A 27,445-nucleotide genomic window follows, 5' to 3' on the forward strand; every position below is an offset into this window, starting at 1 on the left:
TGGGAAACAAACCTTTTCCATCTTCATCTGGGTTGCGCACCACAGCTCTGAGAGTGTGAAAATACCCACTCGTGTCTTTGTATTTGTAATGCAGCCTCATGCAGGAGAACTTGGGTTTGCCAAAGAGAGTGGGCTCAGGCCCTGGGAAAGAAACCAGATGAGAACTCATCTTTACCCAAACACTGCAAGAGATATTGCAAGGGCTGTACCTAAACATATGTAAGAGTGGACAGTCATCTTCAGCATAAAAAGCCTCATGTTTTCTTTAGAGTAGCATAATTTAAATTGAAGATTTTCACTTACAAAAAGCATTTTGACTCTCTGTGTATGTCTATTATAATCGAGCCTGATTGCTTATTACATATCACCCTTTCAAACAGAAAAATAAATGCTACACTGACATCCTATAGTTCCTGCAAGGATTAAAAGGAAAGCTGATATATTTTTACCAAGTGGAAGCAATATAAATTTCAATACTTAGACCACGTGCTTCAACTCTTCAATGTGCTGCATCATATCTACCTCATTAAACAGGGGTGTTTTTTTTGTTTTATAAGGTATTTGGGCCAGATGTTTCAACTCCGTTCTGTACATCAGGGTGTATTACAGACCTCCACAATACAGAATTGAGGGACCCCTTTCCACTGACCGCTCAGAAACTGCACGTTGACAGTGAAAGTTACACCAAGGAGATGATGAAATCACCATGTGTTGTGTAACGGAGAATTAAACAAAGATGTCACATCTTTATACTTTCAGCTGAAAGTGCAGGATTTAGGCTGCAGACGATACATTCTTTAGTCAAAAATAAGTTAATGAGCAGAACAGGATTTCATGACAGCACATTGCTTATCAAACCTTAAGAGTTTTTAAAATAAGCTATAAAACATATCCACAGTATAATCCAGAACCAGCTGTTGTATTTGAATCAGAGTGCACTGAATGCACAAACCTGTGATCCATTACAGAAGTTGATCAAATTGTCACAGCCAATTGATTAAAAAAAACTGTTTCGATGAATCCCTGTGTTAAGGAGTTTGAAAGATGGAAAATTTTAGACCCTACCAGTGATCAAAGTTTCCATTTCGAGCAATAGCAAAAGACAGGACAGAGTGAATACAGACTCAACTCTGGCATCCGTTACCAGCAAGAAAGCACATTTTGAACTATGGTAGATTTCACATAATATACACAATGTGTTGAGGCTCACAGTTCCAATGTATTTGCAAGATGCTTTGAGAAGTGCTCAAGTTATTGCTACGAGCATTCGAGAAAGATATGATGACTACATTCTTACCTATTTCTATTTTTTCCAGAGCTTCAAGACTTAACCTTTGGTATTGATTCACCTTGTCAATCTCATCATCGTAACTACAAATAAAAAATGAATCAGAACTCAATGCTTCCTACTAAAGCAAAGCTACTAGAAATAAACTACATATAGTAAGAGAAAGTGGTAACTTACTAGGCCACGTAGTAGGCAGAATTAGAAAGTAACAGCAGAACATCCACATCCTTATGAGTGGCATCAATGAGACTAAGGAAGGGGAAGAAAAATGAACACAGGGGAGAAGGGTTTATGGGTACAGCTGTAACCCATCCCCAGGGTATTTTAGGGACACTTTTACAACTGCAGGAAGATTACAAGACATTCCAGGTATGGTACGTTATCTCATGTGATGCTGCTACCTCTTCTCAGCCTCAAAAAACAAGTTAGACATTTCACAAGCTAAAACATTATGAACCAATAGACTTACTATACCATAAGCAGATCTACACAACACTTGGAGTTACCTAATAGCTCAAGTAGGTCAGCAGCAGATCCAAAAATAAACAGAAAACCTACAAGCTATTAAAAATGCAAACAGAGAAGTGGAAAAATACCTCAGACTGTGTTTAGATGATGAATCTTGTGCTTTGAGGAGTTATAACATCCTGCTTTGTTATTTTTAGATGCTGAAGTTTAACCTGCAGAAGATCAAGCCACTATTTTTCTTTTACAAGTTAGTGAACTCTGAACTTGATAAGGAGACATCAGTTAGAGTTGATTCTCACTACTTTTCATGAACAGAGATCTAGGCTTTCCTACTATTGACTCACTAGACAGGAATTTCATCTGATCAGATGTGGCTTTGAAGTCAAGTTACACTTTCTCCATAAAGCAATGAGGAAAACCAGCTGCTCAGACAGTCCCTTCTAGAGCTAACAGGGGTTAGAAGTTCTCTCCCACAGCACCTACCACATTTTGGCAATATTAACTGAACGTGTGCATTTCCAGGTGGTGTCTCAGAGGTATCTCCAGCATGCACCACTTTAATGGCACCTTGGCAAAAGCACATGTTTAGAGGATCTTTCCTTTCACAATGGCATGTATTGATCTCTTTAAAGACTTTAGTCACTCTACAAAACTATCTACTTGTATTCTGTTAACACATCCGCTACCAAAATCATTTAATGTCAGTACTAACAGGGGCAAGAGTAATTATCCAAGGTGTTGTAGTAGCAGCTGATCAGTTATGACTTGATTCAACAAACCTCGGATCACAGTCAATAAGGGCCCAACCTCCATGGAATTTTTCATCATCTGGTAAAAGCAGCTTCATGTAGCTCTGCAAGAGCTGGCTGATCAGTTCCTGGTGGCTTCTCAGGTTCTCCTTGTGCAGGGCTTCGTGCTCTTTCTCTTTCGTAAATATGGAGTAAAGATCCTCTGTTACAGGGATACCCTGCATCAAATCTAAGCAAAACAAAAATATCAAACAAGAAGCCAACAGTTATAAGTGATACACAGCAACAGTCCGTTGATTCCTTTGTAAATTCCTTCCAAATGTTCCCTATTTGAAGATGCTCAGGAAAAACGGTTAATTATTCTTTGTGAATAGAATGTTGCCTGAAACTGAAAAGTCAGTAGGTATAGCACTATTTTCTCCCAGTGAGAAACAGGAGTTAACTCAGCATTTTAAGAAACACTTGCTACAAAAATTTAACTGTCTAAAAGATGTTACACCACAGTTAATGCTAAAATGGAGTTAAGAGCAAATTATACAGTGAGTTTCACTGCATGTAATCCCTCTGAACTGAATGTTGTTTAATCTCCAAATAGAGCATGACAGTTCCATATGGCATCCACTACATAGACATTAACATTATGTACACTCAAGGTGCTTTTAAGCTTCAGGAAAAAAAGTCAATGAGATAAAGCCAACATGACTTCAATAAACTCTTCTAAATACCATAGTTCAGCTTACAGATGAAATAGTTTTCTTACCTATGACTGCTTGCCTATAAGCATCCCTGAAACGATTCAGGTAGTATCTGTTTGCAGAATTAACTCCGTCCTTCATCACACCTGCCAGCTTTCTTTCACCAGTCCTCGTGAAGTCACCCTGTCACACAGAGCACACAGATCATGCACACACACAACCTGCAAGCAGCAGTCTCAGCTCAGCAGCTCTGGCATTCTAAAACTCAGAACTGAATGGATGAGAACTCTGAAATGATGTTGAATCGACTATTCCATATCGAAGTTGAAGATGCTGATTTTCAAAGAGCATTTGTTTCTCATGGCAATGTCTGACTCTGCAGAGAATATTATGCTTTGATAGACCTATGATTCTATATAAAATCTTACTGGAAAAGAATAAATCTGGACATATAAGCCAGCTAACATTAAAGCAGAACTCAAGACAGTCACTGGGATGCTTTAATACCTCAAAAAAATAAAAACCACAACACTTCTGTTTTGGCTTTTAATGTAAAAGGAGCACTACTGGAGCAATAGAGAAGACTGAAGCTTACTGAAGAGTGGTTTTCATCATCTCTGCTTCTGCTACCAAAACAAGCATAACACACTGAAGGAAAATAGTACATATTCTCACAAGCTCAGAAACAAAAGGAAGTTTCTAGGCCACAGAAGGCTTAGAATTTGAACAACAAGCAGTTTTGGTAGTTACACTTCATTAGAGGGTTCTATTTGCAGACACTCTGCACACTGCTATGGAACAGTTCTAAAAGCCACACCAACTACTGCTAGGGCCACTTCGAGTGTGATTCACTTCCAAATTAAAAGACGTATTATAATTAAACTGAAAATAAATGTAATCCATTAATCTAAACAGTGAGTAATATTGAAGCAGAATGGATGAAAATGCAGCTCTATAAATCTAGTTCTATCTTCAGATCTGAAGTTTAAAATATTTACAATCAAGACAAGTGAGTCAGGCTTTTTTTTAAAGGATTAATGTAATAGACACAAAGTTCAGTAGAGACTTAAATATCTTTAAGTGTTAAGCATTTCTGCTATAAAGGGGTTTTCAATGCCAAATACCAAGAATACTAAAAATTGTTCCAGCACTGACTAGACCCAAAGTAGCTCAAATTCTGACTTTTCAAAGCAGAAGTGAACAGTAAGAAGTTTCACACATGATTTCTGGTCTCAGTAGACAAAATGCATTACAACTAATTAAGTCTTTAAAAAATAACTAATTAAAATCATCCTACTACCTACATATCCTGATTTTCAGTCCTTCAAAGTAATTAAGTACTGTGCTTAAAAGTACTGTAATGGTGCTTTTATTTAAATAGAAGTAAAGCTTAATATAGATCTTAAACTCGTAGGTCAGCTTTGCATCTAGATATGAAAGCAACAGAACGAAGTTAAAATACAGCCAGCGCTGCCACAGACACCCAGACACTCAAGTCTCTTCCAAATTGAACCAAGTGTGATACAAAACGTTCTTCTCTTGAAAGGCCTCAAGACAAAAACCCACGTAGAATGTTTGGCTAACTTTGTGACACATACAAGAGTTCTGCACTGGACATAAAACCTGCGCCACGACATCAGAACAGGTAAAATTCCTCACCCTTTACCTTCAAGGCCGCTGTGCCCGCGTACTGCCGGCTTATGGCATCGCCGTTGTTGGCCCATATTATCTGGTAGATTCTATTGCATTTCACCGGCAAAGGCTGTTCTGGTGGCATCACTCCCAGTTTTTTGAGCTAGAATTTGACATATGCATTAATACAAGGCTCGAGGATAAAAATAATTCTCAGCTTGATAAAGAAAATGGGAACACTTGCCAAGCATTTAATGGTGAAGTTTCATGCGATCTGAAAAAGGAAGTCGTTCTGCTAATTCGTCAGGTTAAACTGGTTGTTAGCAATGAATTACTAATCCATTGATAAACATATCACTGGATACAGAAGGATTATATTAATTATGGATGTAGGAATCAATCTTCAAAAAAATTAGCTGAAGGAAAAGTAGTTACTGTGATTACTCAAGATACAGGCAGTGTTTCTGTTTTCTATAGGGAGCTATCGAAACAGACAACACAAACTTGACATGAGTAAACAAGTTAATCTCTCCTATTGCAAAGGCATTCATGACCTCAAAGGTTTCAAAATAAAGAAATGGAATCACTTTCCAATTACAAGTAGCAGTGTAACAGGTTCTTAATCTTTTGTACTAAAGCAAACGTGGTGGCACGACCTTCAAACTTATTCCTCTCCCAAAATAAAACCTTAAAGCGGCTTCACACGCTGTGATTATTATTAATGCTTGCACATTTTGGACAATTGCTGTTTAACACTGATACTGAAAGTAAAATATCTTACTCTTCAGAACCACTTAAGTTTTTCCAATGTAAGTCTCAGAAACCTGAGTGATTTTACACACACTAAACTGGTAAAGCTGCACTTATAACTGCAATGTGGTCACTAAATACCAGAACAACTGCAGAGGTTTTCAACTTTGTTTTACTGCACAACTTACATTAAAATGACTAAATCAAAACAGGAGAATTGTCTCTGAAATGTAGACAGTCATTTCTGCTTGGAAGGAGGGGATTAGGCATCAGTTTTCAAATGATTTCAAGTTATTTTAACTGTACATATTACCTACAGCTTCATGGCTCTCCAAATATGGACAGTTTGCAAAGATCCTTTTCAGTACAGCTTAGTTTAGCATTTTTCAAACACACAGATGACCCTGTGAATAACAGGTAAGTTCTGAGGTACCTCGGTACTTGAAAAAGCACATTAATCATACGTGCCTGCTGTTCCATGACCACTCTCGCAATAGCAGCCTGCACGACATTGGTACGATCCAGACAGTCCATGCAGTTAACGCGAAAAATTCCTTCCTGTTTACAAATCACACCAGCTTGATCAACCCTTTCAAGAGAAAAACAGAGCAGAAGCACAAAGAGACTTAAAATCCAGAGTAAGTTACCAGCTTCTACAAACAGTAGGAAACTTTACACATGAAATACTATTTATAGTTGCACTCATCACCCCAGAATTAATTACTCTTTCACCTAGGCTAAATATCCAACGCACGCTATTGGGGCCATAAATTTGTATGTAATCAGATGTTGAATTCACTTCCTACAGACATAATACAAGCTTTCAAGAGCAGGCACTTCATCTCAAATTTAGAAACCAGCAGTAACAACAACACTTCACACAACATGTACTAAGCACTATGTAATAACTGATCAAGACTGCAGCAATGCTTATTCCCAAAACACATGAACTTTAACCAGTACAAACTAAAGGTCAAACATATCTACTCTTTTCAATAGTGAAGTTGGCACTGCAGGGTTTGTGGGTCAAATGCAAAGTGTTTCACATTAAATCCAAGAAACCCTAGAAGTGTAAAATGCAGTAAGCCTCAGGCAGACCACAGAGAATTTTTGCAGTTACATATGTAGAACACTAATACTTCGGAACACCAGTTCTGACATGCAAGCTGGGCATCAAGGGAAGAATACGAAACATACCAGTTATGACAAAAATCAAGGCATCTGAATATGTACTTTTCCCCCCCACAAATATTTCATATTAGTTTAAAAAACAGTTAAGTACCTACCAGCACCACTTCATGTCAAGAATAATGTCATGAATGGCATCGGTCAGTGTTTGAACATTTTCAAACTTCATTCCTCGGCTAAAACACAGAAATTCACACAAGTTAGTTTGAACTAGACTAGTGATTTCTTTACTTATTTTATATTATTTGTAATGTTAACAAAGATGGTGTTTTGACTAAGTGGGAGAGACAGACATCCTCTCCTGCAATAAACCTTAAATAGCAGCCAACATTCAAAACTATTTTAATGTACAGTTCAATATCGAAATTCAAGACAAGAGATTTAGATATTTAAATTCGAGAATTTGCAGTCTTGAACGCCGCTTTCCTAAGAAAGAAGAATTGTACAGCTATTCAGGTACATGCAACACTCTGTTCTCATTTTAGGCACAGTCTCAACAAAAGCAAGTACTATAGATTTGACATTGGGATGCTCTGCCCTGCTTTACCAATTATTCTACAGAAAAAACACCTATAGACACACCATCCCCTCCTCCCCCCACCCCACCAGGTGGTTTTCAGTGTTGTTCTCTGTTCACTAATGCTCACAGTGCAAAACCAAACAGTCCCACTTACCACAGCAGTTCTTTGGTAAAATGCAAGTAAACAAAAGTTCATTTAAACAAAAGAGTAAGTATCAACTCAATTTGGGATGTCAATAGTGCTACCAAAAAGCCTCTTAAGGTCAGTACTATTTTGAGGGGGTTTTTTCCACCACCTCAGACAGTATCTACTAATGACACACTTATTCAGTCAGTAATGCTTTTCCAGGCCAGATGCAATCCCTAGATTAAGTTGGGAAATGAAGATTAAAACAGAGTTTTTAGGCTCCATAGAAACATAGTGCGACAGATCACATTCTTGGACATGTGAACACTGTACTAGGGCATGTCAGAGTGAAGTCATGAAAACAGCAACTATTTATACCAGATTAAAATAAAATCCAGTGTATTTTATAATGGAACAGCACCAGCGAGATTCTGAAAGAACTCATATGTATATAGACAAGCATGAAAAGCAGAAGAACGGCTTGTAGAAAAGAATTGATGCTACACAGTTTGAAAAGCAGGTCAGCCACAGCTTTACATTCACAGCATGTCTAAGGAAACTTGCCTAAAATGCGTAACAAAAAAGCTTTGTCCAATAACTGCATATTAAACAGGTCAGGGACACAAGATCAACAAACAGTGCTTGGTTATCCAAACATGAACTTCTACAGCGCTTTAGTTTACAAAACACATTCTTCCTATTTAAAAGGAACGTGTTTCATGCAGAAGCAGAATAATGGCTTTTCTCCTCCCTTTGACTCACCTTTCAAGTTAATAAAAGATGTCAAGTGACATTTTTGAAAGGTTTCTTACCAGTGCTCATGGAAGTCAAATGAAACGTAAGTCAGACTTGCATTGTTGTACAGAAGAACTTGTTTAAGGTAAGCATCTCCAATAATCTTCTCTCTGCCTGTCTGATCCACCAAATTAATAATAACCTGTTCAAAAGTTTAATTTAAACACTTGTCATCTGCTATGCAACTTGCTTAGACATATATCATAGGATAACAAATAGCTCAAGAGTTAAAAGTGATTTGCAGGTAATCTTGAAGTTAGAGTCCCTGCTAGATTGATCAAATAAGCTCCAACAGTTACCCTGCTTACCCCTATGAATTCACAAGACAGATACACAAAAGTGTGGCTTACATATTGCTATAAGTTACTGTTGGTTTTTAGAATTTTACTAAGTTTTTCAAGTATCCTCTGTTTATGTACCACACTCGCAATTGTCAATGAGCTTCTAAAACACCCCAACAAGAAGAACAAACTGAAAACATTAACTTTCATGTCCTACATTTTCATAAGATGACTTACATAACACTCACCTGCTTTTTGTAATGTTTCAGCTGTTCTTCAAAGTGTGCACGAAAACAGGACACTGTTTCATTTTCACCTACAAGGCAGAAACAGCCTGTTCAGCAACAGTTCCTGGTTGAAGTATTAAATGATGCCCAAATCTATAATACACTCTAAAAAAACAAAGATAGCTTTGCTTAAAAGTACTTGGACACACAACATAACACATTGTACAGAATTCCTTTTGAAGGTCTTTCATCAATTTGCTCGACTTCAATATTTTTATTCTACTACTATATTATACAGGAAACACCATTCTGAAATTTTGCTTTCTGCAGAGCAGATTGGACAAAAATTTAACTTTTAATAAGCCTGTTTAATCCTTCCACATATGCACCACACACCCATATAAACATCTTTTCCAGAAGGGGAGAGCTTATATTTGTTTTGCATCTTTGTTAACAAACTGGAGTACAAGAGAGGTTTGCAATTTGCAAAAGGGGACATGCACAACAGGGACAATCCCAAAAGTGTTACCCAGTCCTGCCAGAGGACAAAATTACTTGTAACTAAAAACCACAAATGCCATCCAGTTGATTCAAGGCACCAGTGGTTCCTCAAAGTCTCAATACCTGATTGTAAAGCTATCAAATTAAATGCAATTTCTAAATATTTTTTTAAAATAATCCTATTAAAAAAGGGGGAAAAAAATCACTTAGCTCTATAAACACACATCACAGCACAAGCTTTCAGTTAGAACTAATCAAGTTTTACTTCCAAATATCTAGAGGGGGATAAAGAGGGGTTTTATTTTAATTTTCCTCACTTTATCTACTTAAGTTTCCATTTCCACGATGTGACAACAAGTCATCCCTTTCCAGTAATCTCCAGGTTATTTGGTATCAAAATCACAATAAATCCAAATATGTTGATGCATCTTAAGTCTGCAATGATGGTAACCGCTTGTCAATATAAGATTATGTGCTTTGCCCAATTTCCTACGCAAGCTTGAAGGTCCATTTTACCAGATCTTACTCAAGACCCAGTGGAAAAGCAGCACTTTGGCTTTCCAACTTCACAGAGCCCACTGAAAACATAAGTTTCAGGGTTTTTGTGGCAATTTTTTTTTCTGGTTTGTTTTTATTTTCAGCCCTAAAAATATTCTTCAACGGCAGAGGACGAGAGCTGCTAATGCTGGAGGAGAAGGTGAATCTAAGACTTGTAGAAGTATATACTCATGATCTAGGATGCCAGTCAGCCCAATGCAGTTGGAGTCTGATTACACAAGATGATCAACCTACAAGCTTCCCTCCAATAAAGCTTTCTCCTTTAAAAAAATAAACCAAGAGAAGATTTTGTTGACCTCTGTCTTTTACAATAGTTAAGGTTGTGAAAACCTAGTTCATACAGGCATCCAGATTTGCCACAGTCTCAATATTATTATGTTTTGCATTATCTTTGAGTTGAAAATGAAGCAATTCAGATCTGGCAAAGCCCACTAGATAGTAATTAATTTCAGAGAAGACAAAAGCACACTACAAAACTGGTGCTATCTGAAATGTCTGTGTTTTATCACATTGAAACAGCAGTTAACTTCATGGACAAAGATATTTCTACAACATCAACGCCTAAACAGGATCTCAAAAGAGAGAACCAAATTGTCTCCCTTCTCAAGCCAGAACACACTGCAAGAAATAAGAGTGGACATAATACAGATACTTCATTAAATACTACAATTCAAGACCTGTTAGAATTTACAACATACAAGTAGTCAGAGATCTGCATAAGTGCAATTAGAGTAAGTTAACTGGAGTCAAGTCATTACTTTCACTCTTGGCTTTTAAAAAGTGACACAGAAACAGTAGTGGTGAGGCAACACCCCAAAGAACCTGCTTTTAAGGGAACTCTGATCTTCAGGTGTTCTACTCAAATACTCACTCCTGTCCAGCCGGGGCCGTGGGTTGTATCTATATCCAACTTGGCTCCAGAAAACTGGCACGGAGCCTCTTGTTTGTATAAATGACAGAGTATGGTTATGAACGTGAATCAGTTGTTCCGTCTCAACATAATTTGCCACATTTCCATTTTTATCAACACCTCTTCGCTTATACCGCATTCCTAGGAGGAATGAGAATCAATGTTTAAGACTAACACTTGGATATTAATAATTTTTGTTACCATTTTGACAACAGTAACACAAGGAGAGTTCTAGATAAAAGCCATGATCACTCCTACCCTAATCTATCCATATAGTCAACATAACTTGGGGATTAAAGTTTATTTACTGATATACTACAGGCAGCAGAAAGTAAGTTGACAGGGCAACGCAATTTATTGGCACTATGAAGTATAAGATACACCTAGTGCACCCTAAAGGATACGTTACCTCCTCTTCTGTCAAGTTTAGCAGAAAGTTTTACTTCAGTGCTCAATATTTTGCACGAACCTAAAAGCCACTTTTACTGACAGATGCTTCACTTTTTGCAATAAGAGATTCCACAAGCAGCCCAAGAAGATTTTCACAGAATAGAAGACTGACTTCCACCCCACCTGTAACTAATTCTGCACATTAAGAACAGATACTGCTATTCCAACTACATGGGGTTTTTTGCCTAGCCATCTCTATCTGATCATGAAACAGAATAGATAAGTGTTTGCACATCCTTTACTCAAAGGACAGTACATTACTGTTTCAGAATAGATGCAGGTGGTAGCAAAGGATGGGGAAGGAATAAGTAAACAGGGTTGGAGAAGTATTCAAGGCCACGGTTTATAGCATGGAAATTCAGTTCTACAGAACTGGAACAACTCTGTTCCAAGCCCTGAAGGAGCACTGGACCAAACTTTCAAATTGAACCTCAACAGCACTAGCTGAGGACTGTGGGAAAGAAGGGAAAAGGTTAGAAACAAGGAAGTGAAAGAAATGTAAAATACCTATCACAGGGATTTATGTCAAAACAAAATACCTATTGCAGGGATCTATGCTATAGGGACAAAGTGTTAAAGCAATTTCACATCCTTTCATCAGAGAGGGGCTTGTAGACCAAAGTATCAGACACCATTTACTTACATCCTGGCACCAATCGTGGCTCTTACATCAAAACCCAAGCTCAATCATTGCACAGGAAATTTCAGCTCCCTTGCTTTTGATATCTGTTTTTGCAGACACTGGGCTCTTACTCTCTTAAGAACAGCTGTATTCCTTTCTCATGATACCTCTCCTTAAGGTCCTGGGCAGGTTTATAATTTAGTGCAGTGGTTATTTAACTTTTTATAAATCACAAACAAGCTGCCTGACTAATAAAGAATCCACATATTTAACATTGAAGTGTCTTGGGCTTTCATATCAGTGTTTTTCAAGGGCTTGGATTTTTTTTAGCTAACAGTTCAGAAAACAGCTAAAATTACATATTACAGAATGAAATAAACGCAAACCCACACTTATTCTTCAAAATATTGCATCAGTTTACTGAAATAATCTTATTGTGTCTAGGGAGAAAGTTCAACACAGTCCATGCTCTGCACTAGCAATCAGATGAGCATAATGTCACTAATAGTGTGAGGGAATTCAGTTTCTGTATTTGTAAGATATTTTTATTTGTATGATTCAGTACAAGTAAGGCATACTACAAACTAAATACCACCCTGAAACCCTCAACTATTTACTCTGAGTTGTTCTGACACACAATTTTCCTGGGAACTGAACTGGATACATTGAGGTGAACTGCAGTCCAAAGGCCAGTCCCATATCAGGGTAAGCTAAGCAGGATTTTTCTTGTTTTGTGATGTTAAAAACCTGACTCTGTAGGAAAGGAGTTGAACACAGTGAAGAATCTTAAAGATATGATAGATTTAAAAGGCTCAGAGTTGTACAGGACCTACTAAAGTAAAGCGATTCAATCTTTCTGTGCTCCCATGGACAGGGAATAATAGTTCGCTTTGCTATTATCAGAGCAAGTCAAACAAGGGGCAAGACAAAAGCACAGTTCTTATTTCACACCCTGGCCCTACACAAACGTCTCTCAGGACGCAGGCACAAACACACCTTTTCCAGTCTCTACTCAGCTGCTGCTAAGCCCTCAAAGACCTTTGAAAATTCAACTCCCACCCAGGCTTACTGAAATACACCAGGGCAGAGCTGTACACAAGGTTCTAATCAAGGTGTTCTTTGCAAAGACAGAACTTTTATCTCAGAACCGTGACCTCCAAAAATACATTCAGTGCCCAAGAGGAGACTAGGGAAGCTCACTTAGTAACTGCTCCAAGTAACAGCTGTATGCACTACAGCCTTTAATTTCTTCCTATGAGCAGCAAAGGCTGTAGCACATACTTGGACAAGAGCTGACCATCTGTTGAACAACATCACACCCGAGTTTTATCTTCCACCCCCTCCAGTGCTCAGGAACAATCCCAACACCCTGAACTTTGTTCACCTACCAGCTCTGTGCCGACTCCGGCGTGAAATAAGCGCCACCAGAAAGGCTGGATGAACATCATCTACACAAGTTGATTCCTGAGGAGGAGTTTCAGGACTGCTCTTATCATCATCAGAAGATTCACTATAGTTTACTACAAGCTCTTCAATTTGCACGAATCCTTGTATGATGGGTATAATCCAGAAGTCCACTTCAGTATTCTGAAGGTTACAAAAAACATTTACATTCTTGTTGGTTCTACATTACCAACAGTTATTTCTGCCATTTCTCATGTTTATAAACTGCTGCTTTGTATGCTTGTCAGATTTTAAGAAATTTTTACTATATTCTTGTCTTATTTCTGTAAGGGGTACCAGCGTTTTTCTTCCATTAGTTGTGGGGCTTTTACATCAGGAAAACAAAGCAACTTATGATTTTTCTGTGAAGTTGAAGCAAGCTGACGCAAGGCAAGGCCAAGCACCTTCCTTGACTCCCAGCTATGGAAGGAAAAGAACCCTGCAATAGTCAAAAGCTTCTTTTCCCCTTTCCCCAAAGGGAATTTTCATAGGATGTTACATCTCATGTTTAAACACATTAGTAGTAACTCATCCTGTCAAAGTCAGTTCAGACAGAGCATCAAGTATTGGTAATTTTAGTTTCTGCTTTAAGGCAATTTTACAACCCTTATGTGGACATACAGCATATTACATTGTATAGGTAGATTAAAATTTCAAAGCATAATGTTGTTAGCCTGTTTCCAGCAAAACATATTGGCATAAGGTTTATATGGCCTGACTTAGTACCCAAGTGACCTGGTTCCAGGCTCTGCACATTAGTGCTTTGCCACCCTAAAACCCCAATTTCTTGAACAGAATTTGGATTTCAGTTGCATACTAATTCAAAGTTATCCACTTATAAAATGAAAAATACAACTAGTTAAACATGCACATCATGTACAATCTTTCACAGAGCATCTAGGTTTACCCTACTCTGATTCTATAAGCATTAGAGTATATAAAATAACCAATGAGAGATGCAGGGCAAAGGCAAAATGTCCACTGTGAACTCAAAAAGAACCTCAGATTTAACCTAAACTGTCATACAGTAGTTAGTAACTCAGTGCTTTGTTTAGGAGGTTATATATTGAAGAAAACAGTAGTAGTTCTACATTTCTGTGCCCAATAGCTAAGAAAATGCTTTCTCTGCTACTCTGAACAGCTATTCAGAATAACTTGTTCTACACTATTGTTAAATTGATCAGTGACTCTGTTAAAGGAGAAAAACAGTATTCTCTACCCAGGAAGACAAAAATCTTGTCTCATGAAAATTATGGAAATCAAAGTTTATTTTCTGGCTCTTCCCTCCTTACCAAATACTCAGCTCTGTCCAGGGATAGTCTGTTTCACAGATAAATACATTAAGTTTACAGTCATAAATCAGCATAAATGCATCCTACATCAAGTCATTCTGCATTGCTTTATTGTAATAAAATTTTAAGTTAGCATTAGCAATGACCACAAGTGAACTAGGAGGCTGCTGGAAGGGTGGCTGCGGGAAGAGGGTAATACCAGCTGCTCAGCTGCCAAGGGCACAGCCCTGATCCTCACCTGTCTGCCAAACAGGTTCTTCAGAAATCTTCGATGAGGCCTTAAGTAAACATTTCAACCAAAAGTAAAGAACAGTTCTCATAAAACACATGCTATTGCAAGAAATAAGACTCACATCAATGCTGATGAGATCTTCAATCATGTGCTTGTTCCAAAAGAATCTGTCATCAACCTGTTTAAAACAAAATGGGCAGGTTTTGCAATATCTCAGGTCAATACGTCAGTGTTATTCACTACACCTGTACAGAGAAATCTAGCATTCCCTGGTTTTGAATATAACAGCTCAAGACATGCTGCCATAGACTCTTGTTTCATTTCCTTGCTCTGAAGCTGGTTACAGGGCAAGATCTACAGTTGCTGTACTTTATCCCAGCAAATAATGTATGTGGTCCAAACTTGACTGGTGACATTATTGAAAGGCAATCTTCAAAAAGGGAAGAAAAATACACAAAACCACACCCCACTTACTTTTCGCCACAGTGGTAAGTTAGTTTTCTCACACGCACTCTGCCTCTGCACAGAATTTGTTAGGTCATAGGTCAGGCTGTAGTAAAAGGAGTCTGAATCCATGAACATTTTAAACAACTCCTCCAATAATCTCTTCTCCAGCTTCTCTTTTTCTTTGCTTTCTTTAATCTGAAAGAAAAGGAATGGCTTTATTACATCTTATTCTTTGATTGAAGACTCCAACATTATTTCCTAAATGCCATTTCTAACCTTGTAGGACAAACATTTTCTCATTGAAGAGCATGATCTTAAAACACCTGGCAGAGATGAACAAGGGCCAGCATCTTCAGAAATACCACGCTGTTACTTTTAGCAGTACAGGCATTCAGAGCAGCCAGATCCTGAAACTCTCTGCTTGAACGTGAGATCCAGAAGTTCCAGTCTCAAGAGTTTTTGTTAAACATTGCATCTACTTGTTCTAATTGTAATATTGTTGGGCTTTCAAACCCAAGCCATTACCACGTAATAAGTGTTTGGATAAGATTGTATGGTGTCCTCTGAGGAAATGTGCACCAAGTTTTGTCTCCAATTCTATATGGTATGAGCAATTTGTAGGAGTTTAGAATCCCACTACAAACGAATCCTGGTAAGAAGGTGCTCTAAGTAATTCTGACTAAATTATATAGTTACAAAATGAAAGTCATAAAAGGTAAATAATCAAGAATTAAATTGAACTTCAAGACAATAGTTGCACATTCTGCAGTTTTCCCCTAGTTCTCTTTTTAGGTGTCAGTTCTCTAATTGATCATCCACAACCTTTGAAGCATCAACTAAACAATTTTGGGAAAAAAAAGAAACAGTAGAGAGATTTACCTTCTTTTTATTTGGAGCAGATACATTTGATTTAATCTGAGTAAGAGTCTTCAGCAGAAATTTGGTGTCATCTGGGGACTGTGTAATCTTCTCTGGCTTGTTTATCCCAAAATGGTGCTTTTTACAAAGCTAAATAATGATATTGAATTAAAGCAAATACTTAAATACTCTTAAACAAGTTCAAGGAAATTTTAATTAATATCTACAAAAGCAAGACTACAATGTCCACAAACCTAGGGGAGACACTGAAGATATAGGGCGAACATGCGGGTATATTTCTCTCCTTTTTTTATAGAAAGCATTTTCTCCTGTGGTTGCGCAAATGTCACCCACAATTTGATGTGACCTGAGCAACCAGACCCACCTCAAGTTCCCACCCAAATTTCACATTTAAGTTTTAATGAAGCAGAAAGGGGAAAGCTGGAATTCACTGAAGACAGTCATACCTCCAACTCCAGATCCTGAGGTTCTGTTTCAGAAAGCGGAATCACTGCAATCTTTGTTATTTTGCAAACCTCATGGTCTCCTGGAAGTTTGCCAATCAATGCTTTCTGACGAATTAAAAGCAGCCACCACGGTAAATCTGGAAAAAGATTAGATGCTTTGATTTATTTGTCAGGCATTTACTCTGATTAGTCTGCCAGAAGCTTCTCCCCAGTGTAAAACCCCTGCCAGGAACCATTTGACTAGAAAACTCCAGTGAACAATGAATCACTATTGCTATGGTTTGTTATTATTCATTGCCATCATAAAATTTTAAAAAAACAAAAAACAATATTCAGTCTCTAATATAATACAGTTAACTATTTCATAGGCTTATCCATTAGAGGTAAAGTTAGCACTGCTTCATCTATAGCAATCAGGCAATCTCTAGGATGATGCACATTCCCACCAGTGTCACTAATGGCAGCACCATGTGAAAAGAACACCTGGAGCCCATGACACAGCAAGCTAAGATTTTCCCTTTGTACCTTACATTGTGTACAAAACAGCAAACAAGACAGACATGGATAACACATGATGGCAAAATCCAGGAGTAAGAGTTCTGTTGAGCAAACATGGACTGCACTGTAGAGCATCTTACATGTAAAGCTTCACAATGTCGTCCCTGAAGCATATGCTAAGTGGTAGAGAAATTAACAAGCCAAAGAATTAAAGAAGACATTGGTAACGTGCATGCCATACATACATTCAACCTACAATATTTGCAATTAGAGCTTCAGCACTCTAAAGAGAAAGGGAAACAAAACTAACATTCCCACTGACTGCTCAACAGTGCCTGGGTATGAGTGTCCTGGTTTTTGATCCCTTGGTTAGATCGATACCAAGCCATAGTATGCTGGGCTTTCACAAGTCAAAAGTCAATGTTCTGCTAAGAGAGATGGAAAAGGCACAGAAAGCCTTGGAGACACACGTACAGCTGAGAAGCAACTGAGTTTAACTGAAGAGGTCATACACAAACATTAAAAGCCTACTATGGTAGACTTAAATATGCTTCCACACTCGTGACAGTAGATGGGTCATGTATTATGCCTTTGAATACAATACAGCCTCTGAATAAAATCTATTTAGAGGTTTTATGGCAAATACAAAGTCTTTTCCTTGCTCAGTAAATTCTAAACAGTATTTTATCCTCCAAGTGTTTAAGAATTCAGAGATTAAGAAATCACAATGTACGTCACCAAACAGATCCTCTTTTAAGAAAGGATACCATCTAGAGCTCTGGTGAAATAATCAATATGCCTCCACCTTAAAAGTATAATGTAAACGCATTTCTAAGCAGATACACCTTAGTGAAAACTGGAAAAGAAAGTCTCTGGCTGCTCTTCAGTTTACCTCGTATTAACAAACCCCAGTAGCAGTAAATAAGAACTTAAGAGCTTAATAGAGCCAAGTGAGTTCCGTATCATTTTGGCGTTTTTAAAAATGCAAAGTTCTCCCAGCGTGCACTTCAAAACTTTATTTGTATTACAGCCAGATCCACAAAACATTGAAAGGAAACAGGGATTCCCCAGCAGATCAAAAGAAGAGAGTCAGGAAGTAATTAGGCAGATAAAGAATGCCCTAAAGTAAAAGCTTCAACAATAGCCACAGATGAAGCATATTATAATTGCCAGCAAAATCTAAATAACTGAATCCCCAAACAAAGCAATTGTCTACTCAGTGTGGGAGTTATGGTGTGCACAGAAAACCACTACAGCTACCTGCCATTCCAGAAAAGTGCATGTTTTAAATCACCCATCTCATCAGAACTAACATTCATTTTAAGTGTCTCAAACTATGGCAGAGTTGATGGCAACAGCCAATTTAAGCACTGTATCTGAAGTAAACCTCCTCACTACAACAGGAATTTAGCTGCTCTTTTGCATCAACACCATCAGCACACTGTTGCTGTTTATTTTCCCCTAACACTTCCCAAACCATCCAGCATTTTGTTTCCCCAAATGCTTTTGAAGTAACTTTTCTTAAACTCTGTATAAGTTTACCAGGGTTTTTGCAAGTATTTTGATTTTAGCCAAGAAATACCTTTTATTTTCCTTGCATGAATAACTTAAAATAAATTACACACAAAAAGAACGTTTTAAGTTGTTGACTGGATGAAGCCAGAAATGGCAGCAGTTACATCTCACTGAAGATATTTCAGATACTGAACCAACCGCTCATTGTTTCTCTCAACATTCAGAAACATGCCAACAAAAAAGCTTTCCTTTCCTGGGGACAGGGAAGGAAGAACTCCTCCTGTTCAGTGAGTCTGTGAAACCTTGCCAGCAGCATTTAATTTGGGTCTTAATTAACCAGCAATGGGAGAGCACATCAAACTGATGGAAGTACAGACATTGAACTGCGTAAGAGTGTCCTTTGACCAAGAAACAGATAAACATGGTGGCAATGAAGGACTTACGTGAAAGCTGCTGGAACTAGTTAAGGAATCCAGCTTTGGTTATAGTTAGATACATGAATATGCTCAGGATTAATACTGTGTTCAATCAACTTGCTAAATAGACTGATCAAAAGGGATTTGAAAGCTTCTAAATGAGAACTTACACTATTAAAAAATATACATCAACTAGCAAACTGTACTGCTAGCAACAACTTCAATACATCAGGAGCCAGAGTCTTCTACAAAGTAAAGTAAAATTAAAGTTGTTAAAGCTGATCAGTAAACCTCAGCTCAGAACTCACTTTCAGGTTACCACCATTAAGTATCTACTTTCTACCACCCCCTACTTCTGTATTAGGATTTTGGCAAAAGAAAATGGAGTGGCTATGTTTATATTTTGTATGTATGCACACTCACTGGACCATACAAAATTAATATTCTATAAGACACTTGATGCAAGATGTGTCCTTGGAAGACCATGCAGAGACAATTTTAATCATGCATCCGTACCAAGAAAGCATGCAATGTTCTTTCAGTAACTCATCTCTACAACACATCCTAAAATCCTTTTCCTTCTATTCCTACTTGTACTCTGCATTTTCTTCCAAGTTATCTTGAGATTGGCCAAAAAAAAGAGACCATATCTTTACATTCCAATACTCAATTAAAGTTTTGTTTTTTCTTGATTCAGTTGGGCTTTTTCCTCCCCTCCCAAATAAAGCATCTTTAGGTTTAAGAAAATTCAGTATTTGAGACGAACCAAATGATACTTTAAGCAGACTTTCATCTCCAATGTCAGTGTACAGTTATGTCTAGATGTACGACTGACCCTCTCGTAGCAAAAATTCTTTAAAGAATTAGGAAATAAGCCATGTAATATTGGCTAGCTGGTTTCTATGAGACTGCTTCCCTTCCACAAAAGCTTTCCTACACACTCCCCTGTATGTGGCCAGCAATAGCACCAGAAAGATTAATTAAATCCCATCCTTAGTCACAGCAATTTGGCAAGGGTATTTCAATCCTAAATTAAAGACAGCCCAAGACTGACTACAGGGACGTTTCAAGGTCATCTTGGACGGCTCCAGCATTCTTGCATTAACCAAATCTTTCAAGAACACATAAGGATCTATGCCCAAGACATTAAAGTGCATATAGGCTTAGTGACAGCTTTATAGTGCACTAGTAAGAACTTCAATGCATAAAAAGATAGTTTCCAGTATTAGTATGCACTAAGCATTTTCAAAACACACCAGTACTTCTTTCCAACAAGAGCTAATAACAAGGTTCTGAGCAGGAAAAGCCCATTTAGGAGTAGCTGGCCAAAAGATCTTCAGATTAATTTTTCTGATCTTTATAGTCTGTGGGCAGGGGAGAAGAAATCAGAGCAGCAAGTCGTCCTGTTCCAGATCAGCTCCGATAGAAAAACATTTCACCCAGCTGGGGCTGCAGAGGACTCTTACCAAGCCTGGAGATCATGGTCCAGCAATGTTAAATATTTATATGACTTCTGCTGATAAAGTTTCCAGGTGACAAAGATTGATAGAAGAATAAGTAATGAAGACAGGTTACTGTTACAGAGCACTAGATGATTACATAAAACCACACTTGAATATGATCAAGTGTGAGTCCATTGACAATAACATGTTCCAAGAGACCTACGCAAGACATCTCAGTCTGCCCCATGGAGGACACTCAACAGCTGTCAGCAAATTCAATTCCCCAGCCGAAAACAATAAATAGCTGGAGGTTGTATCTTTCTTCAGCCATTTAATGATAGAAAAACATCTTTTTATGGGACAGTTGCATGACTAAATACCTGACTATCCACACCAAGGATAGTCTATGGACAGTTTGATGTCTTTTCTGAACAAGGCAGAAAAGAAACAAAACTCTTCCACTGACCTAAGCTGCATTTGAACCGAGTGCCTGGATCAGCACCATTGATTCAGGAGCTCTACAGGACACATAGAAAGATGACCAGGTATCAGGCTTATTACCCAACCATCCTGATGTACTTAATAGCAAGCTGGCACCTGTTGAAGTGTCACACACTAGGGAGTTTTAACTCAGCTTTCACCAGCAGAGGAAGCGCCTCACAATGAGCACACACAAGGATATTCAGTTGCCATAACATATTAGACCTTCCAGAAAGCACCTGACAAGGTCTCCCACTTCAAAGCCTGTTATACTCCCTAGAGAGAGGGAAAAGGCCTTTGTCTACCTAAGCACTTGGTTTAAAAAAACAAAACATTAAAAAATAACATGCTATAAACAATAACTGAGTATTGTCCCCATAGCAGAAAGAGGCCATTACTGGATTTCAGCCATCATTCATCATGAACAGCACGTGCTGAACAGCACAGAGAGCCTGGAGGAGGAGAAGAGAAAGTGAGATGGCAGAGTCTGAGCCACTTCGTATCATCAGCTCTGAAAAACGACGGCTGAATAGATCTGCAGAATGAGCAGAAAAAAGCATCGGGTGAAATACAAAATGAAGTGATGCAGTTGGAAGGAGGACACGATAGGAAGTTCATGGAGAGATGGTCTCTGAACTGCTAATCTCAGAAACAAGACCTTGGGGTTGCAGTAACTACAGAGCCAAGCATTTCCTAGAACTAGATCCATCATACACTGGTGCACCAGAACCCATTTTCCTTCCTCCCCTATTGCGTGTACACCAGTGCCACCCTGACTAATCTGTTTCTATTCAATGAACCACAAACACCTGCTCCATTTCAGCATTTAACCCGTCCTGCTGTCCCGGAACACACTTGAAACTTTACCTGTGTTGATCACATTGCCAGGCACTAATTTAAATGCAGGGTCTAAGCATTCACAAAAAGAACAGCACACCCTACGTGAGGCAGAGTTTCTGTTCAGCTTTCCTAGCTGTCAGTAAATACATATCCAGAGATCTACTGGCAAAATAATCTTTCTAGACAAAGCTGGTACATACCAACGTAAGTATTTATTACGGCTACAGGATTTTGCAGCTGACTAAATCTAAAAGAGTATTTACCTTGTTTTACAGGGAAAGTTACTGGAATCAGTTAAGAGACAGGCTTAACATCAAATCCCAATGTATTCTACACCTGCTTTCATTTTATAGATATGCTTAAATTTCTTTATAGTTAAATACAAGACATTCCTTTTACTGTTAAACAGTCAACTAAGGCAGTAATTATTCTTCAGGTTTTCATATAGCATTGAAAATTTAAGCCTTATATTTTTGTGAAAGCTTCCATCATTAGTTGTGCCACTGTACCACAGGAGAACAAGGAAAAACTGCTTGAAGTAATTTCTCAAAAAGGTGCAAGAATTTGATGCATCTCACATGAAGTCTCAGCTAAAACATCAAAACCAAACTTTGAATGCAGTTCTGCACCTTTACAAGACAGTGATGGACCAAAGTGTATATACTGGCAAGCAGAGGGAATTTGCACCTGCAGCTAAATTATAACCACTTGGACAAGTTCACATAGTTGGGGAGTACTCCTCAGCTGCAAAGAACACTACCTAACTCCTTTTGAGCTACACAGTATTATTTGTAGTATCACTGACCTTAAAACAAAGTGCATTAGCCATAACAAAAAAGAAAAAAAATCAGAATAATTCAGGTTGGAAGGGACCTTCAAAGGTCACCTAATCCAACCCCCAAAACACACCACACAAAACAAACAACAACCACGTACCTGTATGAAGCTGAACTTTACCGATGACTCCCTCCACCAGGCCCAGACAAATGGGATTCCAAGCCAAGAGAAGATCAGTGGCTGAAAAAATAAAAATAAAAGCTGTTTGTTTTTTTTAAAGTAAACTCAACACAACAATGAATCCAGTGATGGGCATTCTCTCTACTTCCCCACCCCAGAACACAGAAAATGCACCTGATTCCCACAATAAGATACATATGCTGTTCAATTTTTGCTTGTTACCAGGCAGCTATGACCAAATTAGTGTGTTCAAGTTAAAGTCACCCCAGATGTTTCAGAAAAAAATAATAATAGTTTTGGGCTACAGTAATTCAGTTTAATGGAGGCATAATTCTTCTAATATCCATTAGAATTTGTAACTTAACTAAAATATTACATGGCTGTAGTGAAACTGAATACACGTCATTAAGTCAACAAAACAGCTTCAAAAACCTAGCAGATGTCAACTTTCAGTCCCAGCTCCCTCCCACACCAATCCAACTACCATTAGTTTCGTATCTTCTTTCTATACACATACACACACACCCTTTCCTCTTTTCTAAAAACTCTCAACAAATCTACATGGAATACTGAAGTACACAAAGTTAAGTTTAGGTTTCTGGTTCTCCTACTGTTCAGAAACCCCAGTGAACATCATGGAAGCAGAAGAGAAAGCAGGAAGGCTGCACTATGGGTTTTCCAGCCCATGAACTCCTCTCCACACACATTCAACCAGTAAGATGGTATAAACATGAAGAATATCCCATGGGCACCGACACGCATTGTCAATATTCAGTAAGAGTTTCTAGTAGTGGTGTAGGACCTGCTCAAGAGGTCAAGACTCTCAGAAATAACAAGTTTCTTAAGTCAAACCTTTTAAGGGAAGAAAAATCCTTAAAACCAGTTAATATCTGTGTAGGAAAGAACAAACTCAAAGGCAGAGAAGGTTTTTCTATACCAAGAAGGACAAGAAGCTTGTTATCTATCAAAACTCACTTGTTCCAACAGAGAAGAATTTCTCCAGTTTCAACATCCAGACAAATTAAATATCTTGGCTGCCAGTGTAAGCAGATGAACATTGGAAAGAACAAACTCACACAATACCTTAAGATAGAGAATAATACACATCATCCACCTATGTACATTTTATTTACAAGACTTTAGTTTCTTCCTGGAAGTCTGAGGCCTGCAGGTGACAACTGATAAGTCTGATACTTTTTACATACACGTTTTCAAACACTGTGTCCTCCTTGAGACATCTGTAGTTGAGACTTTGCTGTTCCAAGAATGCAGATTTAATCCTAGCTTTCAGCATAACTTTTAATAGCAAACTGAACTCTAACTTCATCTTTAAATACAAGCACTTACATGAGATACAAAAGAAATGGTTTAAGTCAGGATAGAGCTAAACTGACCTCATTTAAACGAGATATATCACATGTGCTTGTATGCAGACAAGCATGAACCAACAGCACATAGTAGCAGAATTTAAAGCTGTTTGCAGGAGGCAGAACAGAGCTACAACTAATGTGTGTCACTGGGCTGTGACATTTAATGTTCAGTAACTGCAGAGAGACTCCTGGTTCTTCCTCTTACACTGCAAGAGCAACACAGACTGCTACTTGCTCTATACAGAACCCAGTAGGAATCATGCCTTAATTAAATGAAGTTCAAGGAAACTAACACAGATGAGTACCAGGAAATGAGCGACAGTGGCTATAACAGTGCAAACAGTCTGATTTACCCTCAAACCTTGCTAGAGTACCTGAACTCTTTCTGCATCCATATGCCAAAGACTGGCGCTCATTCAAAACAAGTTCTAGGCCAGCCTGAGCTCAGAGTTTCAGTCCAAGTGACATGCAAGAGCATCTGTATGCCAAGTGGGAAATCTGCACTATCAGACTTACAGGAAAGAAGAACACAGGCAGCCTTCCTCACTCCCAAATCTTCTACCTTTCCCAGTTCAGCCACACAATCCCAGGGTCTTGTCTTCACCCCTGGGAATTTTTGGGACCTGTATTGTCTCAGACTTCACCTACGTTTTGCCACCTCTGCAATTGACTTCCACATTCATACTCCACTGTGGCAGCTATAAACCAGCAATACACCAAGCAGCCAAAAAAGGCCAGGGACAGGTGGAATCTGAAGAACCAAACCACTGAAGGTCTGCCAAAGCTACTACAAACTTAGTAGTCTAGAATATAATCTAAGCCTTTTTAAACCACTGATTTCCTGCTATAAGATACTAGTAGCACCTTAATTCTAGTGCCTTACAAGTTGTTCCTTACAAGAGATAAAAATGCAAAAAGATGTTGTTTTAGTTACAGATAAGGGAACAACAGTTTAGACTTTCCTGCAAAAGGCCATAAGAAAAGTGATATCAGGGACTGTAGGACACATGGGTCTTATGTAGCTATTTTATTAGTTTTGTGTGTTGCTCTAACATACAGAGCCCTAGACATAACCATAAACAATGTCCAAGACCTCTACAGGGATACTCCTCCCTAACAGCACAGAGACACAATGATTGACTCTAAACTTTGACTTTATGTTCACTTAAATTATAGAGGAGCTTTTGAAAAATACAGAATGCATTTGGAATGAAATGCCTGTTATACTTTCAGACGGGGGTGTCAAACTCATTGTCACCAATGGCCACATCAGCCTTGTGATTGCCTTCAAAGGGCCCAATGTAATTTTAGGACTGTATCAATGTAGGAGTAGTTACATTTCTACAGTCTTAAAATTACAGTCGGCCCTTTGAAGGCAACCAACGTGGCCCCAGTGACACCTCTGCTTTAAGAGTTGAACAACAGCAAACACAGATCTCCCAGCCAGGCAGCACTGCTTCTTGAGATAAGTGTGATCATCAAGCTACTAACAGTGAAGGCTGTTTTAAAATTTCCCTATGTCCTGCCTGCCCCAAGAAAAATGACACTTTTAGTAACATTCAAGGAGATTGACATTTTTCAGTGTCAAAGAAAAACCTAGATGCAAAGTCATCTTACAGAAGAAATGCCTGTAGGCTGTGGAAAAAAAATGCCAGTTGTGGAATCACGCTGACTTTGGTGACAGTATCACAAGGCTGTTTATTACACTATTTCTAGATAACTTCTATAGGAAAGTATCCATGACAGCATAGAAGCAAGTTGCTTTAAATAAAACAAAACACATCTGTTTCTGACCACCTGATTAGAATTTCACTGCTGGTTATAGCTCTGTTTCCTGCAGGACAGTCGTATCTTAACTCTGAGCCAACACCCAGTCATGCTGAATAAATATCACTGCAGTAAATATTGATATGAACCTCTTGGTCTTGAGGAGTACACTCTGGAAATGGATGAACCAAATTAAAAGGTTTAACTATCCTTCCCCCACCCACTCCCAAAGAACACAGGCTTTGATATTGAGTGCAGTCCTATCCACTTGTTTTTTGGAAGGAGCTCTTTCCAGTTTGTCTAATACTGTAAAATTGTTTGAGGCTGATTGTTTGCAGCCGTTTAGCCTGTCTGGCACTTCTGGCAGCAGCTGTCTTCAGCCACCACCTTGTATCTTTGAAAATGATAACCAACCTAATCTTTATACATGTAACAATTTTAAACATACAGAGATCCAAGAAAGTTAAAGACTAATCTCCTACAGGCTTGCAGTTAATTCTAAAACACAGCAGAATTCAAGAGGTTAACACAAATTGGTAGACAAATGATACAGGTTAAAGAATATATTTACATATTTTTAAAGCCATAGAAAACAAGACTAAAAATCAGTTAAAAGTTTTGGGATCGCATACATAAGAGACATGTGGCTGCATTTCTGAATGTTGAAACACATGGCAAGTTTGAATTTTATTTTTAAAATAAATGCCTTAGCAATAGAATTATTAACTACCACAGGGCTCTACCAAAAGAAACACTGGACTGTACACCCAATCCAGACTGAATGCTTTGACATATAATATGAAGTACAGTTTATCAACGCAGTTACTCGTTTCCCCGCACAAACTTCCCTTCCTATAGATGTCACACCAGTCACCTGGTGAACTCTTGAAACTCAAGACAGAAATCAAGACCTATCAACCTGAAACTGCAACACAATGTTGTTCAGACTTTTTACAGTATTGTGCTGGTGAAAACAAGCACTGTCAAAGTCATTGTTCTTCAAAGCAGAAAGTAGGAAGCTGTGTACAGAAAGCAGTATGAGCAGCAAGCTGAGCCCCATGGAAGATCTTCCCCAACTTGGGGAGTTCTCTGGTGTCCTCAGTGTGTTTCAGTTTGAGAATTGCCAGGGTTTGACAGGCCACAACACACACTCCTAGTACTCTGAGGTGTGTACTTGCTTACCAAGTTACGATCCCAAAGTACAAAATTGTTCATTCCCTCCTTTATTCAAGCTATTGAAATAAGGATTGCCTCTTTTTGCCGATTCCTGTCAGAGATCACCGACAATACATTCACCATTCACAGTGACTGTGATCAGCATTGTAGTCCCAGCACAACAGAACTTGGGTCACAATTTCAGAACAAAACCAGCTTTGATGTGATTGCTTCCAGCACCACCCCTCAGAGCTCACCAGTAGCAACGCGGGGCCAGGCGATGCCAGATAAAGCTTCTTAAATTCTTTGTTTATACAAACATAACCCTGAAACGGGTGATACAAAAGCAACTTGGAAAAGCATCAAAATCCCAAACTGCTTTCTTTCTCTAGTCTACCACCAGGGTTGATCCGGGGTCAGGCACAAATTCTGGTCAGAAAACAAACTGCTGCTTTGAGATAAGCCACTTGCTCACCACTGAATGGCTCCAGGCAAGTCTGGAGAG

The 27,445-nt window shown here is 38.4% G+C and overlaps 1 protein-coding gene across 4 annotated transcripts in view; it reads right to left on the minus strand.

Moving 5' to 3' along the window:
* The window catches only part of INPP5F (inositol polyphosphate-5-phosphatase F), a 42,999-nt gene that overhangs the window by 4,586 nt on the left and 10,968 nt on the right, over positions 1-27,445 (minus strand). For 2 of the 4 annotated variants that reach the window (XM_065066872.1, XM_065066873.1), the window contains exons 2-18: positions 22,628-22,708; positions 16,501-16,637; positions 16,055-16,183; positions 15,203-15,370; positions 14,850-14,906; positions 13,150-13,348; positions 10,651-10,830; positions 8,742-8,809; positions 8,230-8,354; positions 6,869-6,946; positions 6,051-6,171; positions 4,867-4,995; positions 3,266-3,383; positions 2,536-2,734; positions 1,466-1,537; positions 1,298-1,371; positions 13-141 (exon numbers count right to left, since the gene is read on the minus strand). In XM_065066872.1, the coding sequence (XP_064922944.1) occupies positions 13-141; positions 1,298-1,371; positions 1,466-1,537; positions 2,536-2,734; positions 3,266-3,383; positions 4,867-4,995; positions 6,051-6,171; positions 6,869-6,946; positions 8,230-8,354; positions 8,742-8,809; positions 10,651-10,830; positions 13,150-13,348; positions 14,850-14,906; positions 15,203-15,370; positions 16,055-16,183; positions 16,501-16,637; positions 22,628-22,708 (2,064 nt within the window). Of the gene's footprint in view, positions 1-12; positions 142-1,297; positions 1,372-1,465; positions 1,538-2,535; positions 2,735-3,265; positions 3,384-4,859; positions 4,996-6,050; positions 6,172-6,868; positions 6,947-8,229; positions 8,355-8,741; positions 8,810-10,650; positions 10,831-13,149; positions 13,349-14,849; positions 14,907-15,202; positions 15,371-16,054; positions 16,184-16,500; positions 16,638-22,627; positions 22,709-27,445 lie in introns of those variants that run through there. The other 2 variants (XM_065066874.1, XM_021282881.2) reach the window with 2 other exon arrangements.

The sequence above is a fragment of the Columba livia genome, chromosome 6, assembly GCF_036013475.1.
Source record: "Columba livia isolate bColLiv1 breed racing homer chromosome 6, bColLiv1.pat.W.v2, whole genome shotgun sequence".
Lineage (NCBI taxonomy): Eukaryota > Metazoa > Chordata > Aves > Columbiformes > Columbidae > Columba > Columba livia.